Source organism: Artemia franciscana, chromosome 14 (genome assembly GCF_032884065.1).
Source record: "Artemia franciscana chromosome 14, ASM3288406v1, whole genome shotgun sequence".
NCBI classification, from domain to species: domain Eukaryota; kingdom Metazoa; phylum Arthropoda; class Branchiopoda; order Anostraca; family Artemiidae; genus Artemia; species Artemia franciscana.
The window spans coordinates 36,464,485-36,492,281 of NC_088876.1; the positions used below are offsets into that span (position 1 = coordinate 36,464,485).

At 32.1% G+C, this 27,797-nt stretch overlaps 1 protein-coding gene across 1 annotated transcript; it reads left to right on the plus strand.

Annotated features, from left to right (window-relative positions):
- Positions 1 to 378: 378 nt before the first annotated feature.
- LOC136035657 (small ribosomal subunit protein eS8-like) lies at positions 379 to 27,088 on the plus strand. Its single transcript, XM_065717563.1, has 6 exons — positions 379 to 488; positions 8,699 to 8,805; positions 17,337 to 17,436; positions 19,363 to 19,538; positions 22,776 to 22,902; positions 26,917 to 27,088. Exons 1-6 carry the CDS (start codon positions 485 to 487, stop codon positions 27,024 to 27,026), a joined length of 624 nt encoding a protein of 207 aa, XP_065573635.1. The 5' UTR covers positions 379 to 484; the 3' UTR covers positions 27,027 to 27,088.
- Positions 27,089 to 27,797: the final 709 nt, after the last annotated feature.

Sequence of the window (27,797 nt, forward strand, 5' to 3'; positions counted from 1 at the left end):
AAATTGATGTTCTGTCGTATTTTTTCCTTCTAAACATGCTATCAGCGATGTGTACCCATGAACTGGATGTATCAAGAAAACATGAATAAGTTTAAATTCAGATATTAGGTTTCTTTAATCGGTAGAATTGAGTTTTAGACTTGATTTGACTAAAGCTTAACTTCAGTCAAATCAAACATTCTATCTTCCATAGTCACAGCATATCTGGTCGATTTACCAATAAAGGCTTGTTGACTTTTCGGAACTCTTGTACCTGAAGAGGGTCCTTAGGTGACGGATAAAACTATCGTTAGCTTCCCTATATTGAGTACCGTTATTCAAGTTTTGAACGCCCTTAACATCAACTAACGCGATACTATCAATGTCATCTTGTTTTCCCATTTCTCTATTAGGGAGTTACAATTCTACGTTTTAAAATAAGGATTTCATTTCAAATTTCGACTACTACATTATGGAAGAAACGCAGTAGGGATATATTCCAAGTATGGGTACGTGAAGTAATTTATCGAATTTGATCGTAGGGAACATTTATTATTAAAGAATTGTAATTACATGCATTAAGAGATTTATGTGAATTCTCCTGAACTTCATATTTTGCTACAGTCAATTTTCATAATATTAGGTTCATTCGAATGTTTTTAAAGTTTCTAGTTTGAACCTGGTATTGAAATCAGAAATTAAAATTTCACAATTTTTGATTAATCTTGCCTGAATTGTAGTTTTTTCTACATTTCTTATATTTGCTGAGAATATAGTTTTCAGAAGTGGTAAAAATTCTTCTGAGCTTTTGCATATTTTTTTTTTTTATCAAATTTCTAGTCAGATCTAAGGTTATTGCTGGATGTACACTTTCTTTCAGTAGCGTAAGCTATGGGATATTACTTGGGCCTGTTCACGTTGATTTTCCTATTCACATTGCTGCAAGTGTACTATTTTTATTATTTCAAAAGTAACTTTAAGGACTAAGCAAATATTTTGAATTCTATTTAAGAAAGTCAATGCTTGTTGCCTACTAGCCCCTACATTTTGTCAATTGATGCCCCCCTTATTTACAACAATAGTCTACTTCAATGACTAATATCCCTACTGCTAGTTTATGTTATGATTTGATACTGTACTGCTCACTGTCACCTCAAAGTAAAGTTTTGTCTTTAATAAAGCTAGGGTAGTTTCACTTAGACAATTAAAGTTAAAGAAGACATAGAAGGTCAGATTCTTCTTAGTTTTCTATCTATTCTACCCTATAACTTGTCAATACCTTACCACAAATTGTTTCAGTATGTGACCTTTAGTGTTTTCTAGGGTAAAAAAATAAGCAAAACTAAGTAAAATAACAACCCTCACATCTAGTTACCATATAGGCATTGAGAAGAATTTTATCTCAATGAATAGTTAAAAACCTAAGCTATGCATCAATATGGTTATTAAAATTGCTTTAGATCACTTACCTTAATTTGCACTTTGAAGCAAAGTGCCTAGAAGCCAATTAGGCCTAGAAAGACCTCTTTCTCTAGAAATACCAATAATCTTATTTGATGTAGCCTATATATCCTTTCAGTGTTTCAGTTTTATTCAAATTTTGACAAAAAGCTGATTTTCTTCTGATTCTAGCCTATATATCCTTTTTCTATTTTTAGCCTATATATCTTTTCAGTGTTTCAGTTTTATTCAAATATTAACAGAAATCTGATTTTCTTCTGATTCTAAAAATGCAACTTTTTCAAATGCTTGGTTTTTATTCCATGAATCACGAAAATTAAATATATTTTTTTGAAATAGCAATTAAGACAACACTGACTTTACATAACAAAGAAAAACAACTTAGAAACAATAGGGAAATTTTTCTCAAGACAGTATATTTGGCCCTGTGTCCAAGGGTTTTCTTCAACACAACACCAGAGAATATATATATATGTATATATATATATATATATATATATATATATATATATATATATATATATATATATATATATATATATATATATATATATATATATACATGAAAATGTGAAAATTAAAACTAAAAAACTTCTTGAAACAGCCCTAGAATCCTTACTTAAACAAAGTTAAACCAGGAATAATAAATACAATGATGTAAGACAATAAATTCCTTCAAACCAACAGAAAAAAAATCAAATACAAGTTTTAAAGCTAATCTTGCCTCTTTGGCAGCTTGTCTCAAAAGCCTTTTTGTAACTAGTTCAATACTGTTATAAATTAGTTTATTAACATATTTTGTTAGATCATTTTTAATTAAATTTGAGCATAAAAAAATGATCTCTCATTAGTAATGATTTGGGGATAAAACAGGTGGTTCAGGAATTAGTCAAAATTGGTCCCAAAATAAACAACCTAATAATATTTCTTTAAATAGGGACTTGGAAGTTGTCGTTTTAATTAAAAATGATTTAACCAAATATTTTAATTATTTTTGTTCTGTTTGGTTTGAACTAATTTATCATCAAACCATTTATTAGAATATATGATATATATATATATATATATATATATATATATATATATATATATATATATATATATATATATATATATATATATATATATATATATATATATATATATATATATATACACATATATTTGGCCCCTTGAACATAGGGCCAAAATAGCCACTGAATTGAATTCCACTGTCTTGGAAAAAAATTCTATTGTTTCTAGTTGTTTTTGTTTGACATATTTTTTTTCTATTCAATTGCTTGTTTAAATAACCACATTTTGAATCAATGCTGACAAATTATTGGGGAAAATTTCACCAAGAAGGTAGGGCTCTTGTTACTACCCTCACATTGCATCATGCTGTAGTTAAATAGGGTTGGTCCCAATACCCATTCTCTATTTTTCTGAAATGCCAAAGAAAGGTTGTCTTTAAACCTATAGCACCTACCAGTAACCATTGAAAATCATCTGGAAAGCTTTTAGTATCTTACTATAGTTTTCCATTAATAACAATAAAAAATACAACTAGATGTCAGAGAAACAGAAGCCAGGCAATAACAAGTTTATTGAAAAAAATTTGTTTTGACAACTTAATTATTCTATACTACTACTACCACTAACAATCCACTAGTGCCAAACTGCCTGGGGTCAACACAGCTACATATGCTTCTCCTCCATCACAATCTATTCAAAGCCTCCCTCTTTACACTCCTAGGAAGTTCTCATTTCCCTTAAAATTCTCTTTATGACATCCTCAACCCTTCTAAGAAGGATTGAGGATTCAACCCTGGCCAAGAAGGCATAATCCTTGGCAATTAGTCATCTTTCAATCACAGAACATGCCCAAGCCATCTCAACTTTTCTCTCATTATAGACCTTGAAAGCAGGATTGAATTGCATTTTTTGTACAACCTACTGTTTGAAATACAGTCAGTCAGCCTAGTTACCCAGAACTATCCATGGCCAATTCCTCTGAAAACATCTAGCAAATTTTCATCTGCTTTTCAGAGTTCTCATGCTTCAGAACCATTTTTGGCAACTGTCATCACCTTTGCAAATTGTTTTCATAAGATTATCCCATCCATCTTCTACACTGTCTATTTTAAACTCCAGTTGAGCATTCAAAGTTTCTCTCAAGTTCTCATACTGGACTCTGCCAACATCATAAATTTCTTGTAGGTAGTTACCCTTCCAAAATTTCAGCTATAAAGTAACCTTGGAAACCACTAGATGGGGATATTTACTTTTAACATAAAAAACATTACTCCTATACACCTTAGTATCTTCTGTTGAACCTACCAGTCTTCAGTTTACATTAACACAATCAATATGGCTTGCTGTCTTACCATTATGGGAATACCATGTTAGCTTATTGGCCATTTTATGACAAAACTATTGGTTATAACTAGATTGTTGTGCCTACAAAGTTGCAGCAATCTATAGCCATTGCTCTTTTCCTTTCCTACACCAAATTTACATTGGCTCAGATACTATCTATCACTATTTCTACCAAGCTGGCTGTTAAATCTCTTAATAAAAACACCAGATATCTACATGGGACCCTGTCTATTTGCTCAAGTAACTGTAAGTAAAATTCATCTGATATACTAGTATCTCCATCATTTGGTTCTGCAGGTCATTTACTGATGCTCTGAACATTTTAGTCATAAAATGAGCAATTATTATTCTATTATTAATACCTTCCCAGTCTAAACAAGACATGGCAGCTTCCTTATTCATCATGAGTCCTACTCCCTGTCTATGTACCCCATCCTTCCTGCCTGAGTTTCTAAAACTCTTAATAAGTCCAATTAAATTTTTTAAAATTTGTTGGTCAAAATGTTGATACAATAGTTATTTTTTAATAATATAACAGTCCAAGTTCCAATTTTCATATTTTTTAAAATTATATAAATATATAATCAAAGACAAATATATATATATATATATATATATATATATATATATATATATATATATATATATATATATATATATATATATATATATATATATATATATATATAATGTGTGTGTGTGCATTTGTACATGTGTGTGCTGTTTTTCAGATATATTATATGGAATTACAGAAGCAAAATGACATAAAACCTGGACAAAATAGGGTAAAGTCAGAAAACATTAATTGATACTTATTCTATTTTATAAAGTAAGAATTTCATCATTTTTTATGTAGTCTAAAACTATATACAAGATTGTTAGGCTGGAGACTAGGAATGAAATGTTGCAAACTAATGAAATTAAGCTGAATATTAGCAGTCTAAAAATGTGTTGTTTTGTTTGTCTTGGTTTTTGTTGTTCTTGCATGTCTCCTCCTAGAGAGCTGCTATCACCTTAATTAATTAAGGTCAATTACTTAATTAATTAAGGCTCAATCTCTTTATCATTGGATTAATTTATAAAAATATAATTCCTGTTATTTCAATAGAACTTGAAGCAATATTAAGGGTTTCCTCCAAAACTTAAGAAATAACTTCAGATCTTTCAAACCTTATAAATCAGGATTGAGCATAGGTATGAGGCTGAAAATACTTTTCCTGTTTTTCATTAGAGCAGGGGATCTGTTTTAGAAACTTTTACATTTACAACACATTATCCTCTGGATGGGAAATGAGTAGAGGCAGGTGCACCAAAATATCTTCCCAGGTGATCAGTAAGGTCATAGATATATTCCTGACTTTCATTTTTATAACTTAGCTCAACTACCATCCAAAATGGCAAAAAGGCCTTTAAACTAGAATTTTCCCAAAAGTAGTATAACTTGATACTTTGCTTAGCCCTAAGTCTTTTCAAATATAGTATTTGTTCTTCTGCAAATGCACCCCCCCCCCTACTGGTAAATTTGAAGACTGTAGTACTAGTTTATCAGGTGAAATATTCATTAGGAATTAATAGGCTTAAAAGTTTTGATAGCAAATTTAAACAAGTCTAATACATACAAGATGTACCATTTCTAAGAGTACTTTACTTACCCCCTACCCCCCTTAATGTGCAAATATGTTGACCAAATTATATATTTGCAATGAATTTTCTTACACATGCTAATAAAAAAGTAATACTATTATAGGCTATTTCTAAATATTATGGTTGCTGTTCTGGCATTACACTCCTTGCTGGTTTCAGCCACACTCCCATTAATACATTTTTTTTACTTGATGCTTGGAGGCACTATTATTTCTTGATAAAGAAGTTTTTGCAGATTAGACTGGTCTAAAGCTTAAGTTATATATAAGTGGAGACAATAAAATTATGGATATAAATACTAATTGAAATGATTTTAAAAGGTAGGAACAATGTAGAACATAGTAGAAACAATGGAAAGAAACAGCATAAAATAATGCTCATAGCCCTTAAAGTAGCATAAATTAATAGAGGTGTTAATCCTACTAAAACCAGAATTTGGAGTCCAAGGGATGCATTACCCATGGTATCTTTGAGGAGTTAAAACTAGGAAATACTATTGTTTGGGAAACACTACTTTATATGAAATATTTAGATATATGTAAATTAGAGACATGAAATGAATTCTTGATTTGTTGTTAACATAATTTTAAAAGTCGATCTCATTACTATTGCATTTTTTCTGCCTGAAAAATTTGAAGCCTCTTGGACTTCAGCATTTTAGGAAAACTAAAATAACGAGAAAAAAAAAAAGCAAAAACAGAAGTACAAAAATTGAAGTGAGCAAAAAAAGCCAAGATTCTGTAACTGTAAGCTACAACTTCAGGTTTTAATTAAGAGCTAGGAAGTGAAGTCCTAAGAAGATATGAAGCTTTTCATATGATAAAATTCCTATTGAAGAATTTTGCTAGGGAACATTCAAGGCTCCATAGCAGGAAACATGTTTATGAATTGAATGTAGTTTTAGCCAATTAGACTCCTTATTTTTGTACTTTTGTAATATAAATTGTATTATATTAATTAACGTTTGTTACGACCCCCCTCCCCCCTTCTCAATAGTCACACGCATAGCCCTAGGATAAGTACAAACTAAGGGATAATTTTAAATCAATGAATATTATTTGTGATATGCAATATTTTTCTATTAATCAGATTATTATGTTTCTTCCTCTTCTACAGCTCTAAATATTCTAAAATAGTTTAATTATAACTCAACTCAGTTTCAATGATGATGCAGGCCTAATGTTTATAACAGGTCATGCATGTAGCTGCCTACTTTAATGCATTATGAGATAAAATGAATATATATATATATATATATATATATATATATATATATATATATATATATATATATATATATATATATATATATATATATATATATATATATATATATATATATATATATATATATATATATATATATATATATATATATATATATATACTGTCAGTGATGCATCACTTCCCTCAGTGATGCTTTTAATATAGACTTGGACAAGGTGTCAGTAAGTGTTATCAAGGATTGATAACACAAATAATGACAGTATGTATATATATACTGTCAGTGATGCATCACTTCCCTCAGTGATGCTTTTAATATAGACTTGGACAAGGTGTCAGTAAGTGTTATCAAGGATTGATAACACAAATAATGACAGTATATATATATATATATATACTGTCAGTGATGCATCACTTCCCTCAGTGATGCTTTTAATATAGACTTGGACAAGGTGTCAGTAAGTGTTATCAAGGATTGATAACACAAATAATGACAGTATATATATATATATATATATATATATATATATATATATATATATATATATATATATATATATATATATATACTGTCAGTGATGCATCACTTCCCTCAGTGATGCTTTTAATATAGACTTGGACAAGGTGTCAGTAAGTGTTATCAAGGATTGAAAATACAAAGTACTTTCATAGTGCTACCAGACATTCTGTGTGAGTGTGAAAGAACATACACAGTTGATATGTGTTCAATGATGTCTATTGGAATGCTTATTTATGTAATATCTTTAATTTTATTTCAATTCAAGTTGGTGGACTGTAAAGAAAATTTAAGAGCTATGGCTAAATGGAGAACAAGTCAAAATATTTAGACTGAATGAGAGGCAAAACTGGTCTCAACAACTAATTTGTTCAAAAAATTAACATAGAGGTTTTTAGTGATTTTAAGGAACAAAGCTGGGCCTAATAGTGCTCCCTTAGGTTGACCATTGTAAGTTGGGAGAGGAGTGGAATGAAAATTTAAGTATGGGACAGCTTTAAATTCATTTTAATTTTTATACTCCTATAAAATTGAAACAAGAATTAGGTTTTTCAAATGTATGCTGTGTCCAGAAGGCGAAGATGATAGTGGGTGATGGATGTTACTTCCTCAACTGCCTAAGGTCAGAACGTTTGAAATTATTGTTTAGTTGAACCATTTTGCTAAAAAGCTTTCATGTGCTGGTCACTGTCAAAGTTGTGCCTGTTGACTTTGTTTTGCAACAGGAGAAGAGGAAAACAGTTTTGGAGCAGAAATAATTTGTAGTAGACTCAGGGCAAACGTTTTGATAGACTGTCAGCAAAGGCATAAATTAGCTCTTTCCAGATATCTCTTGGATAATAACTGCTTTTTTTAGTCTGTTAAAGCATTGCGAGCAGGTATGGAAAAAGTTCCAAAGCTGCCAGTAGCAGAATTCCAAAAGCTGCCAACACTTCAGCAGCACAACTTGTGTTTTGACACCTTTTCTTTGAGCAAAAAGTATTTTTACATGTAAAATTGGTATTTTCAGACAAAATCTGACAACAAATTTTGAAAACTGCCAAGTAGCATTGCTGTGTTACTACTCCACTTTTTGTGCAGCAGATTCTGAGATCCAGATTCTGCAGATTCTGAGATCCTCCTCCATTAATGCCACTTCTTGAAACTTTTGAAGTTCACTTTTTTGCTTTTTTTTTATCAACAAATATGTGATGACAGGGAAATTGATATAACAGGAACATAGCAATATACAATATGGTGTCATTCAAAAAGTAAGTAAAAACCATCAAACAAATTGAAAAACTAATATCAATGCAGAAATGTTAAAGAACATGGAGAAATCCAGATGTTGTATGTACACATTTTGTAATCATTATTTCAAGTTTATTGAGTAATGCTCCATGATGATTTTCTTACACCATCTTTCGCCTGAAAAGCTATGATGCACAATCTATTTTCTGATGACAATAAAAATAGTTGCACCTCTACGTCTTTGTTGTGTTTTTTTCTTCTTTTGACAGTTGAAACTAATTTTAGGTATTTCAAGGGATCACACCCACAAACGACGTGCTACTGGTGGAAAAAGGAACCCCATTTCCAAGAAGAGGAAGTATCTGCTTGGACGCCCCCCTGCAAATACAAAGGCAAGTTTTTCTATATTTGATGAAGTACTGGATATTTTTGGTCTGATCTCAGGAAGATAATATTTGATGTTGGATAATCTCCCCAGCAGCATTAGCAAATATTGTTCCAATTACTGAGAGTGGTTTCAATTTTGATATTTCCTTGGTGGTTTAGGCTACATATGTTAGCCTATAATTATAGTCGATATTTGTTGCTGTTTGGAAATATGCAAGCCTTTCAATTGACTTTCAGACATGTAAAAACGCAATAAATCTGTAAAAAATGTCGCGACTCATAATTTGAGGCAATATTCGAGTTTAAATTACTCCAATTCCAGTTTCAAAAATTATACTCAATGACACATGGTTTGATATTTTGAAATATCAAATGACGCATGCTCAATGACGCATGGTTTGATATTTCAGACATGTAAAAACGCAATAAATCTGTAAAAAATGTCGCGACTCATAATTTGAGGCAATATTCGAGTTTAATTACTCCAGTTCCAGTTTCAAAAATTATACTCAATGACGCATGGTTTGATATTTTGAAATATCAAATGACGCATGCTCAATGACGCATGGTTTGATATTTCAGACATGTAAAAACGCAATAAATCTGTAAAAAATGTCGCGACTCATAATTTGAGGCAATATTCGAGTTTAATTACTCCAGTTCCAGTTTCAAAAATTATACTCAATGACGCATGGTTTGATATTTTGAAATATCAAATGACGCATGCTCAATGACGCATGGTTTGATATTTCAGACATGTAAAAACGCAATAAATCTGTAAAAAATGTCGCGACTCATAATTTGAGGCAATATTCGAGTTTAATTACTCCATTTCCAGTTTCAAAAATTATACTCAATGACGCATGGTTTGATATTTTGAAATATCAAATGACGCATGCTCAATGACGCATGGTTTGATATTTCAGACATGTAAAAACGCAATAAATCTGTAAAAAATGTCGCGACTCATAATTTGAGGCAATATTCGAGTTTAAATTACTCCAATTCCAGTTTCAAAAATTATACTCAATGACACAGGTTTGATATTTTGAAATATCAAATGACGCATGCTCAATGACGCATGGTTTGATATTTCAGACATGTAAAAACGCAATAAATCAGTAAAAAATGTCGCGACTCATAATTTGAGGCAATATTCGAGTTTAATTACTCCAGTTCCAGTTTCAAAAATTATACTCAATGACGCATGGTTTGATATTTTGAAATATCAAATGACGCATGCTCAATGACGCATGGTTTGATATTTCAGACATGTAAAAACGCAATAAATCTGTAAAAAATGTCGCGACTCATAATTTGAGGCAATATTCGAGTTTAATTACTCCATTTCCAGTTTCAAAAATTATACTCAATGACGCATGGTTTGATATTTTGAAATATCAAATGACGCATGCTCAATGACGCATGGTTTGATATTTCAGACATGTAAAAACGCAATTAATCTGTAAAAAATGTCGCGACTCATAATTTGAGGCAATATTCGAGTTTAAATTACTCCAGTTCCAGTTTCAAAAATTATACTCAATGACGCATGGTTTGATATTTTGAAATATCAAATGACGCATGCTCAATGACGCATGGTTTGATATTTCAGACATGTAAAAACGCAATAAATCTGTAAAAAATGTCGCGACTCATAATTTGAGGCAATATTCGAGTTTAAATTACTGCAATTCCAGTTTCAAAAATTATACTCAATGACACATGGTTTGATATTTTGAAATATCAAATGACGCATGCTCAATGACGCATGGTTTGATATTTCAGACATGTAAAAACGCAATAAATCTGTAAAAAATGTCGCGACTCATAATTTGAGGCAATATTCGAGTTTAATTACTCCAGTTCCAGTTTCAAAAATTATACTCAATGACGCATGGTTTGATATTTTGAAATATCAAATGACGCATGCTCAATGACGCATCGTTTGATATTTCAGACATGTAAAAACGCAATAAATCTGTAAAAAATGTCGCGACTCATAATTTGAGGCAATATTCGAGTTTAATTACTCCAGTTCCAGTTTCAAAAATTATACTCAATGACGCATGGTTTGATATTTTGAAATATCAAATGACGCATGCTCAATGACGCATGGTTTGATATTTCAGACATGTAAAAACGCAATTAATCTGTAAAAAATGTCGCGACTCATAATTTGAGGCAATATTCGAGTTTAAATTACTCCAGTTCCAGTTTCAAAAATTATACTCAATGACGCATGGTTTGATATTTTGAAATATCAAATGACGCATGCTCAATGACGCATGGTTTGATATTTCAGACATGTAAAAACGCAATTAATCTGTAAAAAATGTCGCGACTCATAATTTGAGGCAATATTCGAGTTTAAATTACTCCAGTTCCAGTTTCAAAAATTATACTCAATGACACATGGTTTGATATTTTGAAATATCAAATGACGCATGCTCAATGACGCATCGTTTGATATTTCAGACATGTAAAAACGCAATTAATCTGTAAAAAATGTCGCGACTCATAATTTGAGGCAATATTCGAGTTTAAATTACTCCAGTTCCAGTTTCAAAAATTATACTCAATGACGCATGGTTTGATATTTTGAAATATCAAATGACGCATGCTCAATGACGCATGGTTTGATATTTCAGACATGTAAAAACGCAATTAATCTGTAAAAAATGTCGCGACTCATAATTTGAGGCAATATTCGAGTTTAAATTACTCCAGTTCCAGTTTCAAAAATTATACTCAATGACGCATGGTTTGATATTTTGAAATATCAAATGACGCATGCTCAATGACGCATCGTTTGATATTTCAGACATGTAAAAACGCAATTAATCTGTAAAAAATGTCGCGACTCATAATTTGAGGCAATATTCGAGTTTAAATTACTCCAGTTCCAGTTTCAAAAATTATACTCAATGACGCATGGTTTGATATTTTGAAATATCAAATGACGCATGCTCAATGACGCATGGTTTGATATTTCAGACATGTAAAAACGCAATTAATCTGTAAAAAATGTCGCGACTCATAATTTGAGGCAATATTCGAGTTTAAATTACTCCAGTTCCAGTTTCAAAAATTATACTCAATGACGCATGGTTTGATATTTTGAAATATCAAATGACGCATGCTCAATGACGCATCGTTTGATATTTCAGACATGTAAAAACGCAATAAATCTGTAAAAAATGTCGCGACTCATAATTTGAGGCAATATTCGAGTTTAAATTACTCCAGTTCCAGTTTCAAAAATTATACTCAATGACGCATGGTTTGATATTTTGAAATATCAAATGACGCATGCTCAATGACGCATGGTTTGATATTTCAGACATGTAAAAACGCAATTAATCTGTAAAAAATGTCGCGACTCATAATTTGAGGCAATATTCGAGTTTAAATTACTCCAGTTCCAGTTTCAAAAATTATACTCAATGACGCATGGTTTGATATTTTGAAATATCAAATGACGCATGCTCAATGACGCATGGTTTGATATTTCAGACATGTAAAAACGCAATTAATCTGTAAAAAATGTCGCGACTCATAATTTGAGGCAATATTCGAGTTTAAATTACTCCAGTTCCAGTTTCAAAAATTATACTCAATGACACATGGTTTGATATTTTGAAATATCAAATGACGCATGCTCAATGACGCATCGTTTGATATTTCAGACATGTAAAAACGCAATTAATCTGTAAAAAATGTCGCGACTCATAATTTGAGGCAATATTCGAGTTTAAATTACTCCAGTTCCAGTTTCAAAAATTATACTCAATGACGCATGGTTTGATATTTTGAAATATCAAATGACGCATGGTTTGATATTTCAGACATGTAAAAACGCAATTAATCTGTAAAAAATGTCGCGACTCATAATTTGAGGCAATATTCGAGTTTAAATTACTCCAGTTCCAGTTTCAAAAATTATACTCAATGACGCATGGTTTGATATTTTGAAATATCAAATGACGCATGCTCAATGACGCATGGTTTGATATTTCAGACATGTAAAAACGCAATTAATCTGTAAAAAATGTCGCGACTCATAATTTGAGGCAATATTCGAGTTTAAATTACTCCAGTTCCAGTTTCAAAAATTATACTCAATGACGCATGGTTTGATATTTTGAAATATCAAATGACGCATGCTCAATGACGCATGGTTTGATATTTCAGACATGTAAAAACGCAATTAATCTGTAAAAAATGTCGCGACTCATAATTTGAGGCAATATTCGAGTTTAAATTACTCCAGTTCCAGTTTCAAAAATTATACTCAATGACGCATGGTTTGATATTTTGAAATATCAAATGACGCATGCTCAATGACGCATGGTTTGATATTTCAGACATGTAAAAACGCAATTAATCTGTAAAAAATGTCGCGACTCATAATTTGAGGCAATATTCGAGTTTAAATTACTCCAGTTCCAGTTTCAAAAATTATATTCAATGACGCATGGTTTGATATTTTGAAATATCAAATGACGCATGCTCAATGACGCATGGTTTGATATTTCAGACATGTAAAAACGCAATTAATCTGTAAAAAATGTCGCGACTCATAATTTGAGGCAATATTCGAGTTTAATTACTCCAGTTCCAGTTTCAAAAATTATACTCAATGACACATGGTTTGATATTTTGAAATATACAGATGACAGTATAAATTATTGTTTGAATTGTCACCCGTTTATACTGAACAGTCACAGATATGGTGACTAAATCAAGGGGGGACAAGATATTTTCTGCTGTTCTTGTTCCTTTTTTTCTTTTTTACTCTTTTTTAAAGAAACTTGGTCAATTATTGGTGCCCCTGTCAAATTGCATGTGACAATAACCCCCTACACCCTTGTGCACGTATATGTTGTGAAGTTTAATCTACTGGATTGTCGGTGTAGTATAATCAAAATCCACTGTACATTTAGGGTTGTACCCTTTTGTTTAGTGTTTTTTTTTTGTGTTATTAGTTAGTTGTAATGATTCTGATCAGTTTTGCTACTGAACGTCTCATGTTATTTAAGAAGGTGTAAGAGGCTTAGATGGATTGATTGGAGGTACATTTAAAGGGTGTAGGATGGGGTAGAAGAAACTTAGCTATATTGATTTCTGTTCACGAATTTAGCTCACTGTTTACTCATTATTTTATCTGAATAATTGTCAAGTTTCTAATATTAACAACTTCTTAACATTTATGCTTTTTCTAGTTACTCAGGGTAGAGATCAGGTTAGGTTATATGTAAATAAATGATGGATGGGAAAAATATCATCTGCTGCTTACCGGTACTAATGCTGCTCTTGCTGCTCTTCGGTACTAATATTGCATAATTATGTTACTTTTTAAGATAAATTTCGTTTTAACAAAAAAATACAATATTGAGGATGCCTCATATTATGTTGAACTGAACGGAGCTGAGGTAGCTTGGATATTTAATTTCCTGTTAAAAACTGGGCATATTTGCCTTTGCCATAATTGAATAAATATAAGAATGATTTTTTACCTTACTATATAAATGATAGTAAGTTATATTACTATTATAATTATAAGCAATTATTTTATTACTATATATACTTAATATATATATATATATATATATATATATATATATATATATATATATATATATAAAAGATTTTTTAAGATTAACATATTGTATATTTTTGCGTCATTAGTTTCACGAAACAAATAATATATGCCGTAAATGAGGAATGTAAAGTTTAATCAGAGTATAAAAATGGGTTTTTATATATATATATTAAAAAATATCCTTTCTTTTAACACAAATTTACTCATGCTGTTTTTTACTTGGGAATTTTATTAGGAATCTTCTTTTATCCATTTATCAAGACTCCAACTGAAAATAGCTAATTTTTTGTTACAGTATTGTTGCAAGTCGAAAGCAACCTTATCATAGGGTAACCTTTTTATCAGGAATCTTCTTTTATCCTGTTATCAAAACTCCAACTAAAAATACCTAATTTTCTTAAGAGTATTGCAAGTTTAGGACTACCTTTTCATAAGATAAATCCTCACATGGTAATTTTACATTAATGCTCTTAAGTAATTGTATCCCTTTCTTTTGGAAAGTACTCGGCATTTGATGTCTTTTTGCCAGATGGAATCATTTTGGATATGCTTATTTCCTAGTCTAAAAAGTTCATTTCTTAGATATTTTTATTAAGGCCGTGATTAAGTGAACTGATGGAACTCGAAAATTCCATGTTAAAATTGAAAATGTATATTTAAAAAGTACTCAAGTATTCATTGGCGGGAGATACCGCTTTTAATATCAGGCCGTAACTTCTTGAAGATGCTATAAAATGTTTGCTAGGATTTTGCTCTAATTGCTTAGAAATCTTAGAAAATGTCTAGCTCTTTTTCACAAGTGAAGGATATTGTTTTTAGAACAAAATCGGTACTATCATGAGCAGAAAATAAAAACTGTTAAGATGATTACAACCATTTTTCGATGTATTTTCCTGTTTTCGAACAGTCCCATAGAATATTTTCAGCTACCTGAAATTTTTTCAAGTTTTTTGCCAGAAAGAATCGTTTCAGATCCTCTAAGAGACCAAATTGACAAACTGGTATAATTAACCTGCTATTTCCGCCAATGAATAAGCGCTATTTGAAGGATTTTTGACAATCGACGGTCTCTAGAGAATTGAGAGAAAGAAGGCTACCCGAAATTCAATTTTGAACCTCGATGTTTTCAAGTTCACTTAATCACGGCCTTAAATTCTAAGATGTTTTGTTAGAGTTGCAACTCAAACGAACATCAAAATTAATAATTTTATGGTTACTGATATGGTTATAATTTTATTTTTTTATGGTTATAATTAATTTTAAATTATAATATAATTTTATATGTATAATAATATTTATATAATATTTTAATATAATATTTTAATTTCAATATAATGTAATCATAATAAAATTATAATATAATTTTATAGTTACTTAGGTTAGGTTAACCTAACCTAATTATATTAATAACTATATAACTATGTTAATATAACTATGTTATGGTTAATTTTATGGTTACTTAACAGCACTTCGACAACTGTAAGCACCGACAATTGTCAGCACCCTGACAACAGCACTTCGTATGCCCTTTTTGCAAAACTCTTCGCCTAACTGAAAGTTCTGCTTAATTCTGCAAATACTCTAAAACTATACATACTACTAAAATGTCAGAGCTTTGATTTTTTTAATTATTATTATTATTGTTTTTTTACCACCCAGGTATGAATTTAGAAGCTTACCTCAAGAGGGGATGACAATTTGGATAAATGCCAAAAAGTCAAGTCATTCAGAAGATATTATATGATAACCTGACTTACCACCATATGAAACAGGACATACAACTACTCTTGTCAAAAACAGTAATTCAAAATATCTCATCCATGCAGGGTTGCCAATCCACGAAAATGTAGCCCTGACAACAGCACTTCGTATTTTGAAGCCCTTTTTGCAAAACTCTTCGCTTAACTGAAAATTCTGCAGAATTTTCTTACTGAACTGAAAAATAAAACTACATACTAATAAAATGCCGGAGCTTTGATTTTTTTTTATAATTATTATTGTTTTCTACCACCCAGGTATGAATTTAGAAGCTTACCTCAAGAGGGGATGACAATTTGGATAAATGCCAAAAAGTCAAGTCATTCAGAAGATATCATATGATAACCCGACTTACCACCTGCCTGACTCACCAGCATATCAAAACAGGACATAAAACTACTCTTGACAAAAAACAGTAATTCAAAATATCTCATCCATGCAGGGTTGCCTATCCACGAAAATGTAGTGGCGAAGCGATACACCTAACTCGTAAAACCGAGTAACCAAACCCAAGTAACTGAGTAACCAAACAGTCAACCCTGGCAGCTGAGTTAGTAAAAAATACATTCTTGTCCAATGCCAGACCTCTTCCATTGCCAAATTCATTGGCAGTAGACTATTTTAAATAAAAGATGAATACAAATTTCGATTTAAGGGGCTTTGAGACTTTTCTATCCATCTGTCTGACAAGCCTTTCTGCTATTTTATAAATATAAACTATATAAAAATTGTATAAGCATATAAATGTAGCCATTGTTCTGCTTTACACTGCAATTTTTGTTGATTTGTTGATTGGAAATTGCAGACACTAACACTTGCTTTGAAAGCCTAAACGTTAGACTGTTCTAAAATATGAAAGTGTTTTTCTAAAAGTAATTTTTCAAAAGCCTTCTCTAAAATATGAAAATTGCAATAAAATATGCCCTCTTTGATATTGCAACTGGCAAACTATTTAACCTAGAGCTCATGATGAAGAACACAAAAAGCGATACTTGGGATGCAGATTCGGTTTTCGAATTTGATACCTTCCTAAGTTTATGAAAGCTATTGTCATAGTTACTCTGATCGCTCTGGAAGGGTTTTAACTTTCTGCTTGAGGATTAGCGCTGTTTTGCGTTGTAGAATATTGTGCTGCTTTTTAAGAATGATAGCTAATCTAACAAATCTTTCCAGCTTGGACCAAGAAGAGTTCATTTCGTCCGAGCTCGTGGTGGAAATCTTAAGTTCAGGGCCCTCCGACTAGATCAAGGCAACTTCTCTTGGGGATCTGAGAGTAAGTAGAAGAGAATTGTATTTTAAAAATTGCTTATCACAGCATGGTTGCCGAATTAGAATTTTACGTCAAATAAGCACTAGTATATATATATATATATATATATATATATATATATATATATATATATATATATATATATATATATATATATATATATATCTTCGAAGGAACTTGACGTTCACGTCAAACATAATTCATTGTAGAAAGTACTTAAAAAAAAGTCAGCACTTGGTTAAAAAGTCAAAATTTAAAAATAAATAAATAACAATAAAACTAATGACTAATTTTCCTGGTTGTTATATAACTCAACAAAACTCTCCCGATATTGATCTCCAGTGTCCATAAGAATTATCCCTAAAAATAAGATTAATACCTAAAAACGGCTAAAAATATCTCGACAGACAAATCCAAATAGACCTCGAAATAGACTAAATACCTGGAAATACCACCATTCTTTTTAGCTCTGTAGTTGTTTGTGTTTTATTCTGCATTGTCTAGTTCAGGGGTTCTCAAAGTGTTGGGTGTGACCCTCCAGTATAGTGTAAATAATTTGGTAAATCTCTACATTACATGCAGACAACAACAATCAACACGAGCCATATCAACACAAACAACAAACCATAAAAGATTTGTTGCTTTATCAATAAACCGTCATTAATTTTTTTTTATTTTTACTGACTATTAAAATTATTTTTATGGGGATGGGGCACTTCTGGGGTTGACCAGGGGGATTGGACTACAGAGTGGCTGGCGTTTACCCCCTCCCCCCCGGAAAATATCCTCCCGGTAAATGCCCCCGTGGAAAACAACGATTTCTAAATTTCAGAATTTTATTTGTTTGTTTTTTTTTTTTTTTTGATTTCTGTAGGAGGAAAAAGTTTTGGTACTTGTGTATTATGCGCCGCTCACTCAAGTTTACGCTGTGTAAAACTCGAGAACAAATTAGTTTTTTTCGTTAGTTTCTTCGTTACTTTAGAGACAAGTTTGGGTTATAGATTCTAGGGGAGTTGGGGTAAAGTATAGCGGGTCTGCATTCAAAATGTGTTAGGTACAATTATTCTGCATATTATGAAGTAAAAATTGTTTTCTGACATCAAAGAAACTAACGATGAAACCGGTTTTTTATCGAGTCTTCACAGAGTAAACTTGAGTGAGTGGCGTATAATACGCAAGTACCAAAACTCCTTCCCCCTATGGAGATTTAAAAAAATCAAATAAAATTCTCAATTTTGGAAAACCTTATTTTCCACGGGGGGGGGGGGGTAGAACCGGACTGGACTACAGTTTGAGAACCTCTGATCTAATATATTCAGGTAATATTTCTATGGATTGCGCCCAAGAAGCCTTTAGTATTCGAAGGAGGGAGAATCCTGTCTAATCAGAATGTTCTGTATTGTCATTTTTAATACTTACTTTACTCCTTATTTTGAGAGAGGAAAGTAATCCTCTTTGAAAACCAGGCAAACTAATTGGGAGATAGAAAAAGAATATTTGGATAGACAAACAACAAGTAACTCAGCCTTTTTAAAAACCTGATTGGTTGTTCGTGAGAAATATTGAGTCAATTAAAAGAACCCAGAATTTTAGAGCTACAACATTAAGGCCATTCTTTTGCTCATCATTCTGCTCTGATCAACGGTGTAAGAACAATGACGAGTATATCATCAAAGTTCTCTCATCATTATTCTATGTGGTAGAAGAATGGCATTCTTTGCACTTTTTGTCAAAAAGTAAACTCTTTCTCTGTACCTTACCAGTTCCTCGTTCTCTGCTATTATCCATTTTGCAATGATGTCTTATTCGTGCGTGTCATCTGAATATAATGATTATTTGCCTTTGTGGCTTTTTCTGATCACTAATTCTGCAAAGTTAATTCTATTCACAGATTTAGTAAATGCTATTTTGAATTGTCTTATCTTTTAGATTGTACTCGTAAATCCCGTATCATTGATGTTGTTTACAATGCATCCAACAACGAATTGGTTAGAACTAAAACCCTGGTCAAAAACGCCATTGTAGTTGTTGATTCTGCCCCATTTAGACAATGGTACGAGTCTCACTACGCCCTCCCTATTGGAAGAAAGAAGGGAGCAAAAATCGTAAGTCGATTTTATAATCGTATGCTGACTTATGATTAATTGTAAGTCGATATATTTTTACTTGTTGGTAACTTATTGTTCACAAAGGTAAAAAAGGTAAAGGATACAAAGGTAAAGGATACGGCATTAGACTTTACAGTCCGTACCGGCGGTGCTGATCTCCGTTTCTTGGCCCTTCAGCCAGGAAGTGCAATGGGGGGTTGGGGGCCAGCCATCCTGTGCTTTCGCACACCCTTCCTGTTTACCTTCCCCAGATTTCTCCAGGTACCCATTTAGAGCTGGATCAACTCTGGCTAAGCTTACAGAGTCACGCCACTGACCCCCGTCCCAAAGATTTTTTCTTGGGGGGGGGGACAACAAAAAATTGAATTTCTTAGGTTAAATAACACAGTATAATTATCACACCGTATGAACAATTCCTATATTCTCCATTAATGATTTTTGACACATCAATGGCACATCTTTCGTCATGACTCCGCCTTAGCGCGTGCGCAATAATTTTTTATTTAGCGCATTGTGATGGAGATATAAGAGAATTGTGACCCATTTCTGAACCAAATTTTCCATTCTGTATAATTATTTATGCTGTGCTTGAATAAGTAGTGCCGAAAAATTAAAGTGGATTTACGATTTCTTGGGAAATTAATATTTTGTATATTCATTATTTAGAGTTTAACTATTAAAAGTAGTTATGTTTAATGGTCGTGTTATTTCTTTTGTGAATGCAAAAATATATTTGATATCTTGATTAAGTAGTGCCTAGAAATTCAAGAAAATTTTGCTTTTCTGGGGAATTTAGTATTTGGTGCATTCAGTTTTTAGAGTTTGATCACTCAAAATAGGAATTATCAGTGATTAAGATTATCCTAAAAAAAATAAGTACAATCAGTTTTAAAAATGACCTTATCTCAGTTATGTTTAATGGTTTATTTTTTTTTATGAACAAATGTTGATACCCATTTTTTTGTTTTTATCTTTCGTTGGGGAGGGCATAAATTTGAAGTGGCTAGTTAAACCTCATTGAAAATCATTAAGAGTTATCTTGAAATAAAACTAAATTTAGTAATAAAGACCACCCAATTTTGTTAATCAAACACTTGGAAAAATATGGGTTCTATTGCTATTTTAGCTCTATGATTATCTACCTTTGTTCTACTACTCCTAGGAATGACGCATGGACGGATAATAGATAGACTTATCTTAACAAATGAACTAACATCATTTTTATACAATCCTAATAAGGGGGGCTAATGCCAGTTTTGTCCCTGACTCAATCAGACTATCTGTCGTGGCTTTTTCTACAATTAGCCCACAACTATTCGATTTTTAATTCAAAAATTCTTATATTTCCTGGGTAGATTTTTATTAAGGTATATTTTATTTTTTATGTTACATTTTAATGTAATGGCGCCATTTTAATGGGCCGAGCTTCGCTCGTTGAAAAGAAAGATGTTTTATCTTTTTCACAAAATAATTGTGATGTCACTCGTATGAGTTTCCAAAATGAATTAAGGCCCTAAACGAATTTTTCCGAAGTCTTAACCTATCTTGATTGTTTTTCCCACCGAAAAATGAACAGTTTTATGAACAATAATAATCGCCGAGTAGAGCTCAGTACCCTGGTATACAAATTATTTTTCCGCTGCAATGAACAATCAATTAAGAATCCGAGACTCGCTTCACAGCTATCAAGTGGGGATTTATTTCTATAAAAGTTTTGAAATCAACTGAATTTTCAACAGATTGCATTTTGAAACTCATACTTATGCTTTGGGGTTTCCATTTTCGGGGATCTATAATTTAATTCAGTCCACGCTGGAAGGGTAAACTTGTTTTTCCAGAGTCGCGTTCCATTTTCAGGGATCTGTATTTTCAGTCAGTCCCCGCTGGAAAGGTAGACGGGTTTTGCCAGTCTTGACCTATAAGTTTTTTTTGACTCCATGAAATGGTAGTCACCAATTATAAAAAATTGAAGATTTTTTGTTTTCGAGAAAAATTTACAGATCTACAATCCTTACTTGTTTAATTTACATTTTACTGGGGCACATTATAACTATTATACTTTTGAGGTTGTTTCAATTCAAAACCCTGGGTGTAAATAATTAGAAAGGATCGAATCGCTACAACGCGATAAATAAACTTAGCTAACCTCTAGCGGGAATATTTCGATTGTAGGGCATTGTACCAAATCTCTAAATTTGCCATAAACTGTATAATCGTTACGTTTTTGGCAATGCTGATCCACACTAGAGTGAATGCATTGAGTGAACAGTGTTGCTAACATGGTACGATTGTACCGTTTTTGGCATAATCTAGAGGTCTTATTTACTATTTTGTGTCTTAGAGGAGGTACAAGAAAAAAGTTTGAAAATACATCAAAATTTGTTTATATTCATTTTTGTTACGTTTTTTAATTGTTAGACCATTAAAAAGGATGACTAATGGGTTGGAGATAACTATAACTGTGGTAGTCTAAAATGTTTGAAATACTCAAATAAGCATACAATTTCTAGATTCACTGTATTTGTGGTACTGAGAGCAGGGATTGATATTATACCTAGATCTTAGCTTAATAGTACCAACTAGTGCTTGCAACTTTCTTATTTGGTGTACCTATTATTGGTTCCTGATCAGCATTATAGTCTACATTTCCTTTGTTTCTGATATATTTGAGGGTAAAAAAAAATTGTTCCCATGTGGTTTCGCTGCGATTATAAATAGAAAAAGCAGTAAAAAGAATTTTTTTCGGAGGAGGTACAAGAAAGGAAAGTTTGAAAATACCAAAAAATTGTTTATATTCAATTTAGTTACAATTTTTTTTACATTTTTTATCCGACATATTTGAGGGTAAAAAAAATTGTTATGTGGTTTCGCAGCGATTATAAATACAAAATACGCTAAACGAATCTTTTTCGGAGGAGGTACAAGAAAAAAAAGTTTGAAAATACATCCAAAATTTTTTTATATTTATTTTTGTCACGTTTTTTTTACGTTTCGGGTCGTGTGACAGACTACGGTACTAATTGTCAGTAATGATTAGTATATTTAGTTTAGAAAATGATTTACTGTACCATGATGAACTAATATACTAGCTAGTTGCAGGATAGCTTTCGTCCTGAGAGCATAATCCCTCCTGCAGCGATGAATTGCTAATGTCATAGTTACTCTGACTTTTGTTCGTGCTGGTTGGTATTTGTCTGATTCTGAATCTTGGAATAACTAGCTGATTCATTTTAGACAGAAGCTGAAGATGTTTTGAGCAAGAAAAGATCCAAAAAGGCTGAGAAAAAATACAAATTGAGACAGAGGACATCGAAGGTGGAGCCTGCCCTTGAAGAGCAGTTTGCAACTGGCCGTCTTCTTGGTTAGTTTTTTTTTTTTTTGAAAACAATGTTGCAATAAAAATATTTGGGCAAACTATGAACTGAATATCTATACAAAGCTCATACTTCTGCTCCATGAAAGGTGCAATTAGACAGTCAAAACTTATTTTTGTTTTGAAAATAGAATGGTAAGTTTAAATTGAAAGAAATTTCAATTAAAAAGTATAATGAAAATATTCTACGAAACGGAAAAACCCTTTTGTATCTATAAAAAAAATTGAATATGTAAGAATATATATAATAAATATCTTATATGGGAATTATGTTAAGTATGTTTTCACGCATAAATATGTAGTAGTAGTAGTAGACAGGTTTAATAGCAAAAACTTGGCAGCTATCGCTGATTTGCGTTTTTTAACAACATATTCAAAATCAAACTACACTTGTAAATATAAATCAAACTATAAACATTAACTCTTATCGTACATTTCGACGAAAACCAGGACAAAAGAATCACCATATCGGTTTGTTCTTGCTTTAACGGCAACTAACTTATCTTGCTTTCTTGTTCTGATGGTAGAGGTTGATCCGATAGAATGTCACGGTGCTGAGGTTTAGAAAGCAAGAACTTTCCAAAACTTATTATTAGAGTTTCATACCGGTTTTGGAGTGACGGCAATCCTAGCACTTCCAGAGCTTTTTCGGAGGGGATGTCACGGCGGCCCAAAATGATCAATACCGCTCGCTTCTAAGCTGATTGAAGCTCTTGACAGATACACTGTTCTAAGTGCTGAGGGTGCCCAAACAGGGCAGACATATTCCAGAATGGGGTGGACATACTTTAGGTATGCATACTTAATACTCTCTGTGTTCGCACTGAACCTAGACATACCGTTTAAAGTCTATAGACTAGCGTTTGCACTTTTACTCACGTTTTCGATATATGCGGCAAAGCAGGAGTCATTGGAGAAAGGATCTTGATGCTGATACTTGATACTCAAAGGATCTTGATGCTGTTTGTTAGAGGGAATGGAACGTTTGGTTCCATAATGTAGCTTTTTAGCGGGTTAAAACGTACTATTTTTGACTTGTATGGTTAGTGTTTTTTTTTGTGCCTCTTAAAACCGAAAGGTATGTCGAAACTGAAAGAAATATAACGTTATTAATGTTTACAATAAAAATATTGTATAAAGTGAAAAAACCAGTTATAAGCATAACCGTGTCAAGAGATCGAGCCAAAAAGAAGAAAAAGAAAGAAAAGTATCTAAGACAAGCAACCGAACAATGTATTGCAAGAAAGAAGCCCTAGAGCAAAAATATAGATAGCATCTCAGAAAATGTGAAAAACAGATTTAAAAGGGATAAAAAGGCTGCCAAAAGGAACGGTACTTAAGCACACATAAAGGCGGTTACTAGTTTTAGTGTGTTCCTAAATTTACAATAATGGAATATAATAAGCAGTGCAGTAAAGCTAACTAAGTAAAGAGCGAAGTGGACGCAATGTATTATTTAAATTTTTTCTGACCAAAGAACTTCGTACAGAAGGAGTTGTCGTAGGAACTTCAAAAGGAGCTTATTAAATTAGAAATTATGAGTTCTGGCTCCCTTTTAAAGAGTAAAAAGCGATTGGAGGTTGAATAGTCTACCAGTATAGTGGAAAGGTCCAGTTACTATGTCATTGGGGGGGGACATACGCAACAGTGGTGAAGTCTTGGAATTTCAGGTTCATATTGTGCGAATATGATAATGATTGATGAAGAATATAAATTATTGTTTTGTATCTATTTATAAGTACAAACTTTATTTATATGTATCTATTTTTTAGATTCTCGATTTTTAGATCTATTTTTTAGATAATTTATTATCTATTTTTTAGATTCATTATATGTATCTATTTATAAGTACAAACTTCAATGCAGCAGCCTCAGAGCTTGGAGATTACCATCTATTTTTTATATTTCTATTTTATATTCTCTATATTTCTATATTCTCTATATTCTATATTCTCTATATTTCTATTTTATATTTCTCGTTATTCAGATGATCACTTTTTATAGCTCCGATTTCAGCAAAGTGTATTTCGCTCTCCACGAACTCCATTTAAAGCCTCAGTTAGAATTTAGGCTATTCAAAATATTTAGTCCCTTTCCTCTGGGGCGTAGTGGAATTATGTTGCCCTGGGAAACATATTTCCGAAAGTGCTCTAGTAGATTTAACTCATAATTGAAAGTTCATTTTACCATTGACATATTTTCTGAGGATACAAACTGTTTGTATTTTGGATGCCCCCTCTGATTTTTCCATTAAGGGTTTTCACCCTTAATGGAAAAAAGAAGAAATTTCTATGGGCTGAACTTTTCCTTTATTGTTTCTTCTTTGTTTTAAGTGGTTGCTGGAAAAATTAAAAGCTATAGATAAAGACCTTGTGTTGATTGGTGTCTATTACGGTAAAAGTATATTCAGTAGAACAAGATCCCATTGGATTTCAGAAATGTGATTATTAGAAATGTTTTCTATGGTTAGCGGTTGGATTAGCCATTGGTATTATGGGCTTTTTGTTCCATCTTCTAAGGTATATGAAACGTTTGTCCATAATGAAAAATCTCACGGCGACCACTTAGAATGGTGATGTCTGGCAGTGCAGTCTTTTGGTCAGCACATCTTTGTTTTAATGGTATGGATTTTGAAATCCTAAGTGTCAATATAAGTAAAGTGCTTGGTCTTGAGTGGTCTAATCTCTAATTTCATCTCTTAATCTCTTAGTTTTAACCTTTCTGTGTCTTATTTTAGTCTTTTTTAATCTCTTACTTTGATCTCTACAACCTAGACAATTCTTTCCTTGCATGAAAAATGCTTTTTTTTACAAAGAAAATAATAGGGGCTTTTTCGAAACATGCTCTTGTCGAACTTTTGAAAGTAATATTATTGTCCTTTCCTTATTATAAACCTTATCCATACCCCATTAAACAACTCTTTTATTTCTTCCCCTTTTAAGCCTTTTTATACTAAACAAGCAAATGAAGAGGTTTCAAGTCTCTCTCACCCACCCCTACCCCAACCGGGGCCACACAAGGCCTAATATCTGTTATGAAAATTCTTTTAAAAAAGTATAATGTATATAAATTAATATGTCGCTTATATGTGCATTTTCATAAACGTTTGATGTATGTGTGTGACTGGGGAATTGGAAAGTTAGAATTGCCAATCATCATTGCTCTGATAATTAAAATATAAGTTCTCTGTGTTGTGGCGATCCTTAAAAACATGTTTGTAATGCATGTAAATTTAAATAAGGCTAAAAAATATGCATTTTGCAAATGTCTAGTCTGTGGTTGTGATGTAATTGAGGAGTGAGAATCGCCAGTCATTTTCTTTAAATGTTCTTTAAATCGACCGAGTTCCGAGTTCTTTTAATCAATTTTCTTTAAATCGGCCTCGACCGAGATCCGTTGATTTTTGAATCTAAAAAGAGGGAATAAGTTGTGGGAAAAGTCAAAGTCATGGTCAATTGTAGAAAAAGCCTGGATAAACTATACAAGCCTTTGCTAATATTTTCAAATTTTTTTTAGGAGAAATCTAATTTATATAAATTAAGTCGAGGCTTAAAAAATATATTTTCATACGCTTGTGGGTTTGACCAGCTAGTTGAGATTTCTTAAAGATAAAAATCCAATGCTAAGAAATGGAGCTGTGGCTTAAAAAAGCATTCTGTTGATGTGTGACTCTTTGTCACCCTAGGTTTGACCAGGCAGTGAAGGTGTGGGTATCGGGGCCAAGCAAACAAAATTTTATACTTACAAAAATATTAAACAATCACCGATTATACACAAATAGCATAGCATAGTAAAAATTCAGTGTGTAGCATAAAATAAATGATAACTAAAAGTAACAGTGTAATAACAACCCAACGTGGATTTAAATGATGAACATCTTTTCACCATCTTTCGGCTGAAGCCTTGTGATGTAAATTTTGTTCACTGATATTATTTTATTCTGAAATTTTTTATTGCCTGTTTTATTGAAATCTGTTTCCACATTTTTGTTTTTATTTGCAGCTGCTATTTCAAGCCGACCTGGTCAATGTGGCAGGTCTGATGGCTACATCCTTGAAGGCAAAGAACTCGAGTTCTACCTTAAGAAAATGAAGACAAAGAAAGGAAAGTAGACGCTGTCCGTTGCTGCTGTTTGGTGTTGTCAAATAGCTAAATAAAAAAATGATGTGAATAAGTGTTTTTATTTTGGGTTGTTGTTGGGTAGGTGTCATTTAAACCATTGGCAAATGGTAAGAATTCAGCCAATTCGCCTTCTGAATTTCTGCGAAGTTCTCTTCTATAAATCGAAAAATATTTTAGAAGTATATAATTAATGTGCAATGATTATTTTGGACAGTCATGCTTTGATCATTGATGACCAAATTTTGATCATTTTAGACCATTCCTTGAACAATCACCAGATAATTGTGGACAAAAGAGGTACAGCACTTGGGATGTCTGGTGCCTGTCCGTTGCTGCTGTTTGGTGTTGTATCAAATAGCTAAAAAAAAGAATGTGAATGAGCGTTTTCTTTCAGAGTTGTTGCTCGGTAGGCGTCATTAAAACCATTGGTAAATAGTAAGGTACAGGGTTCTAAGAATTTTGTTTTAAGGAGTTTGCAACATAGCGTCTCAGAAAGTATTCTTCCAAAAAAAAGCACCTGGGATCTCTTACCGTGTGAGGGTTTCAATAGTCTTCAAACTGGTGGAGGCTCAGGCAACAAAGGCCCATTGCTCCATAACCAAACATTAATGGTGGTAGAGGGGCTGTTGTTTAGTTTCGACATTCTTACTATATTTGTTTGCCAGGCATACAATAGAAAATGTACTGCTGAAATTTCCATATTCGAAAACCCTATGCTAGAGGTTTACACCCTCTTTGATAACCTGAGATATTTTACCCGA

Coding starts and splice junctions, on each gene's coding strand:
- LOC136035657 (XM_065717563.1), top strand. Junction 17,437..19,362: donor CTTCTCTTGGGGATCTGAGA/GTAAGTAGAAGA, acceptor CTTATCTTTTAG/ATTGTACTCGTAAATCCCGT. Junction 19,539..22,775: donor GAAAGAAGGGAGCAAAAATC/GTAAGTCGATTT, acceptor GATTCATTTTAG/ACAGAAGCTGAAGATGTTTT.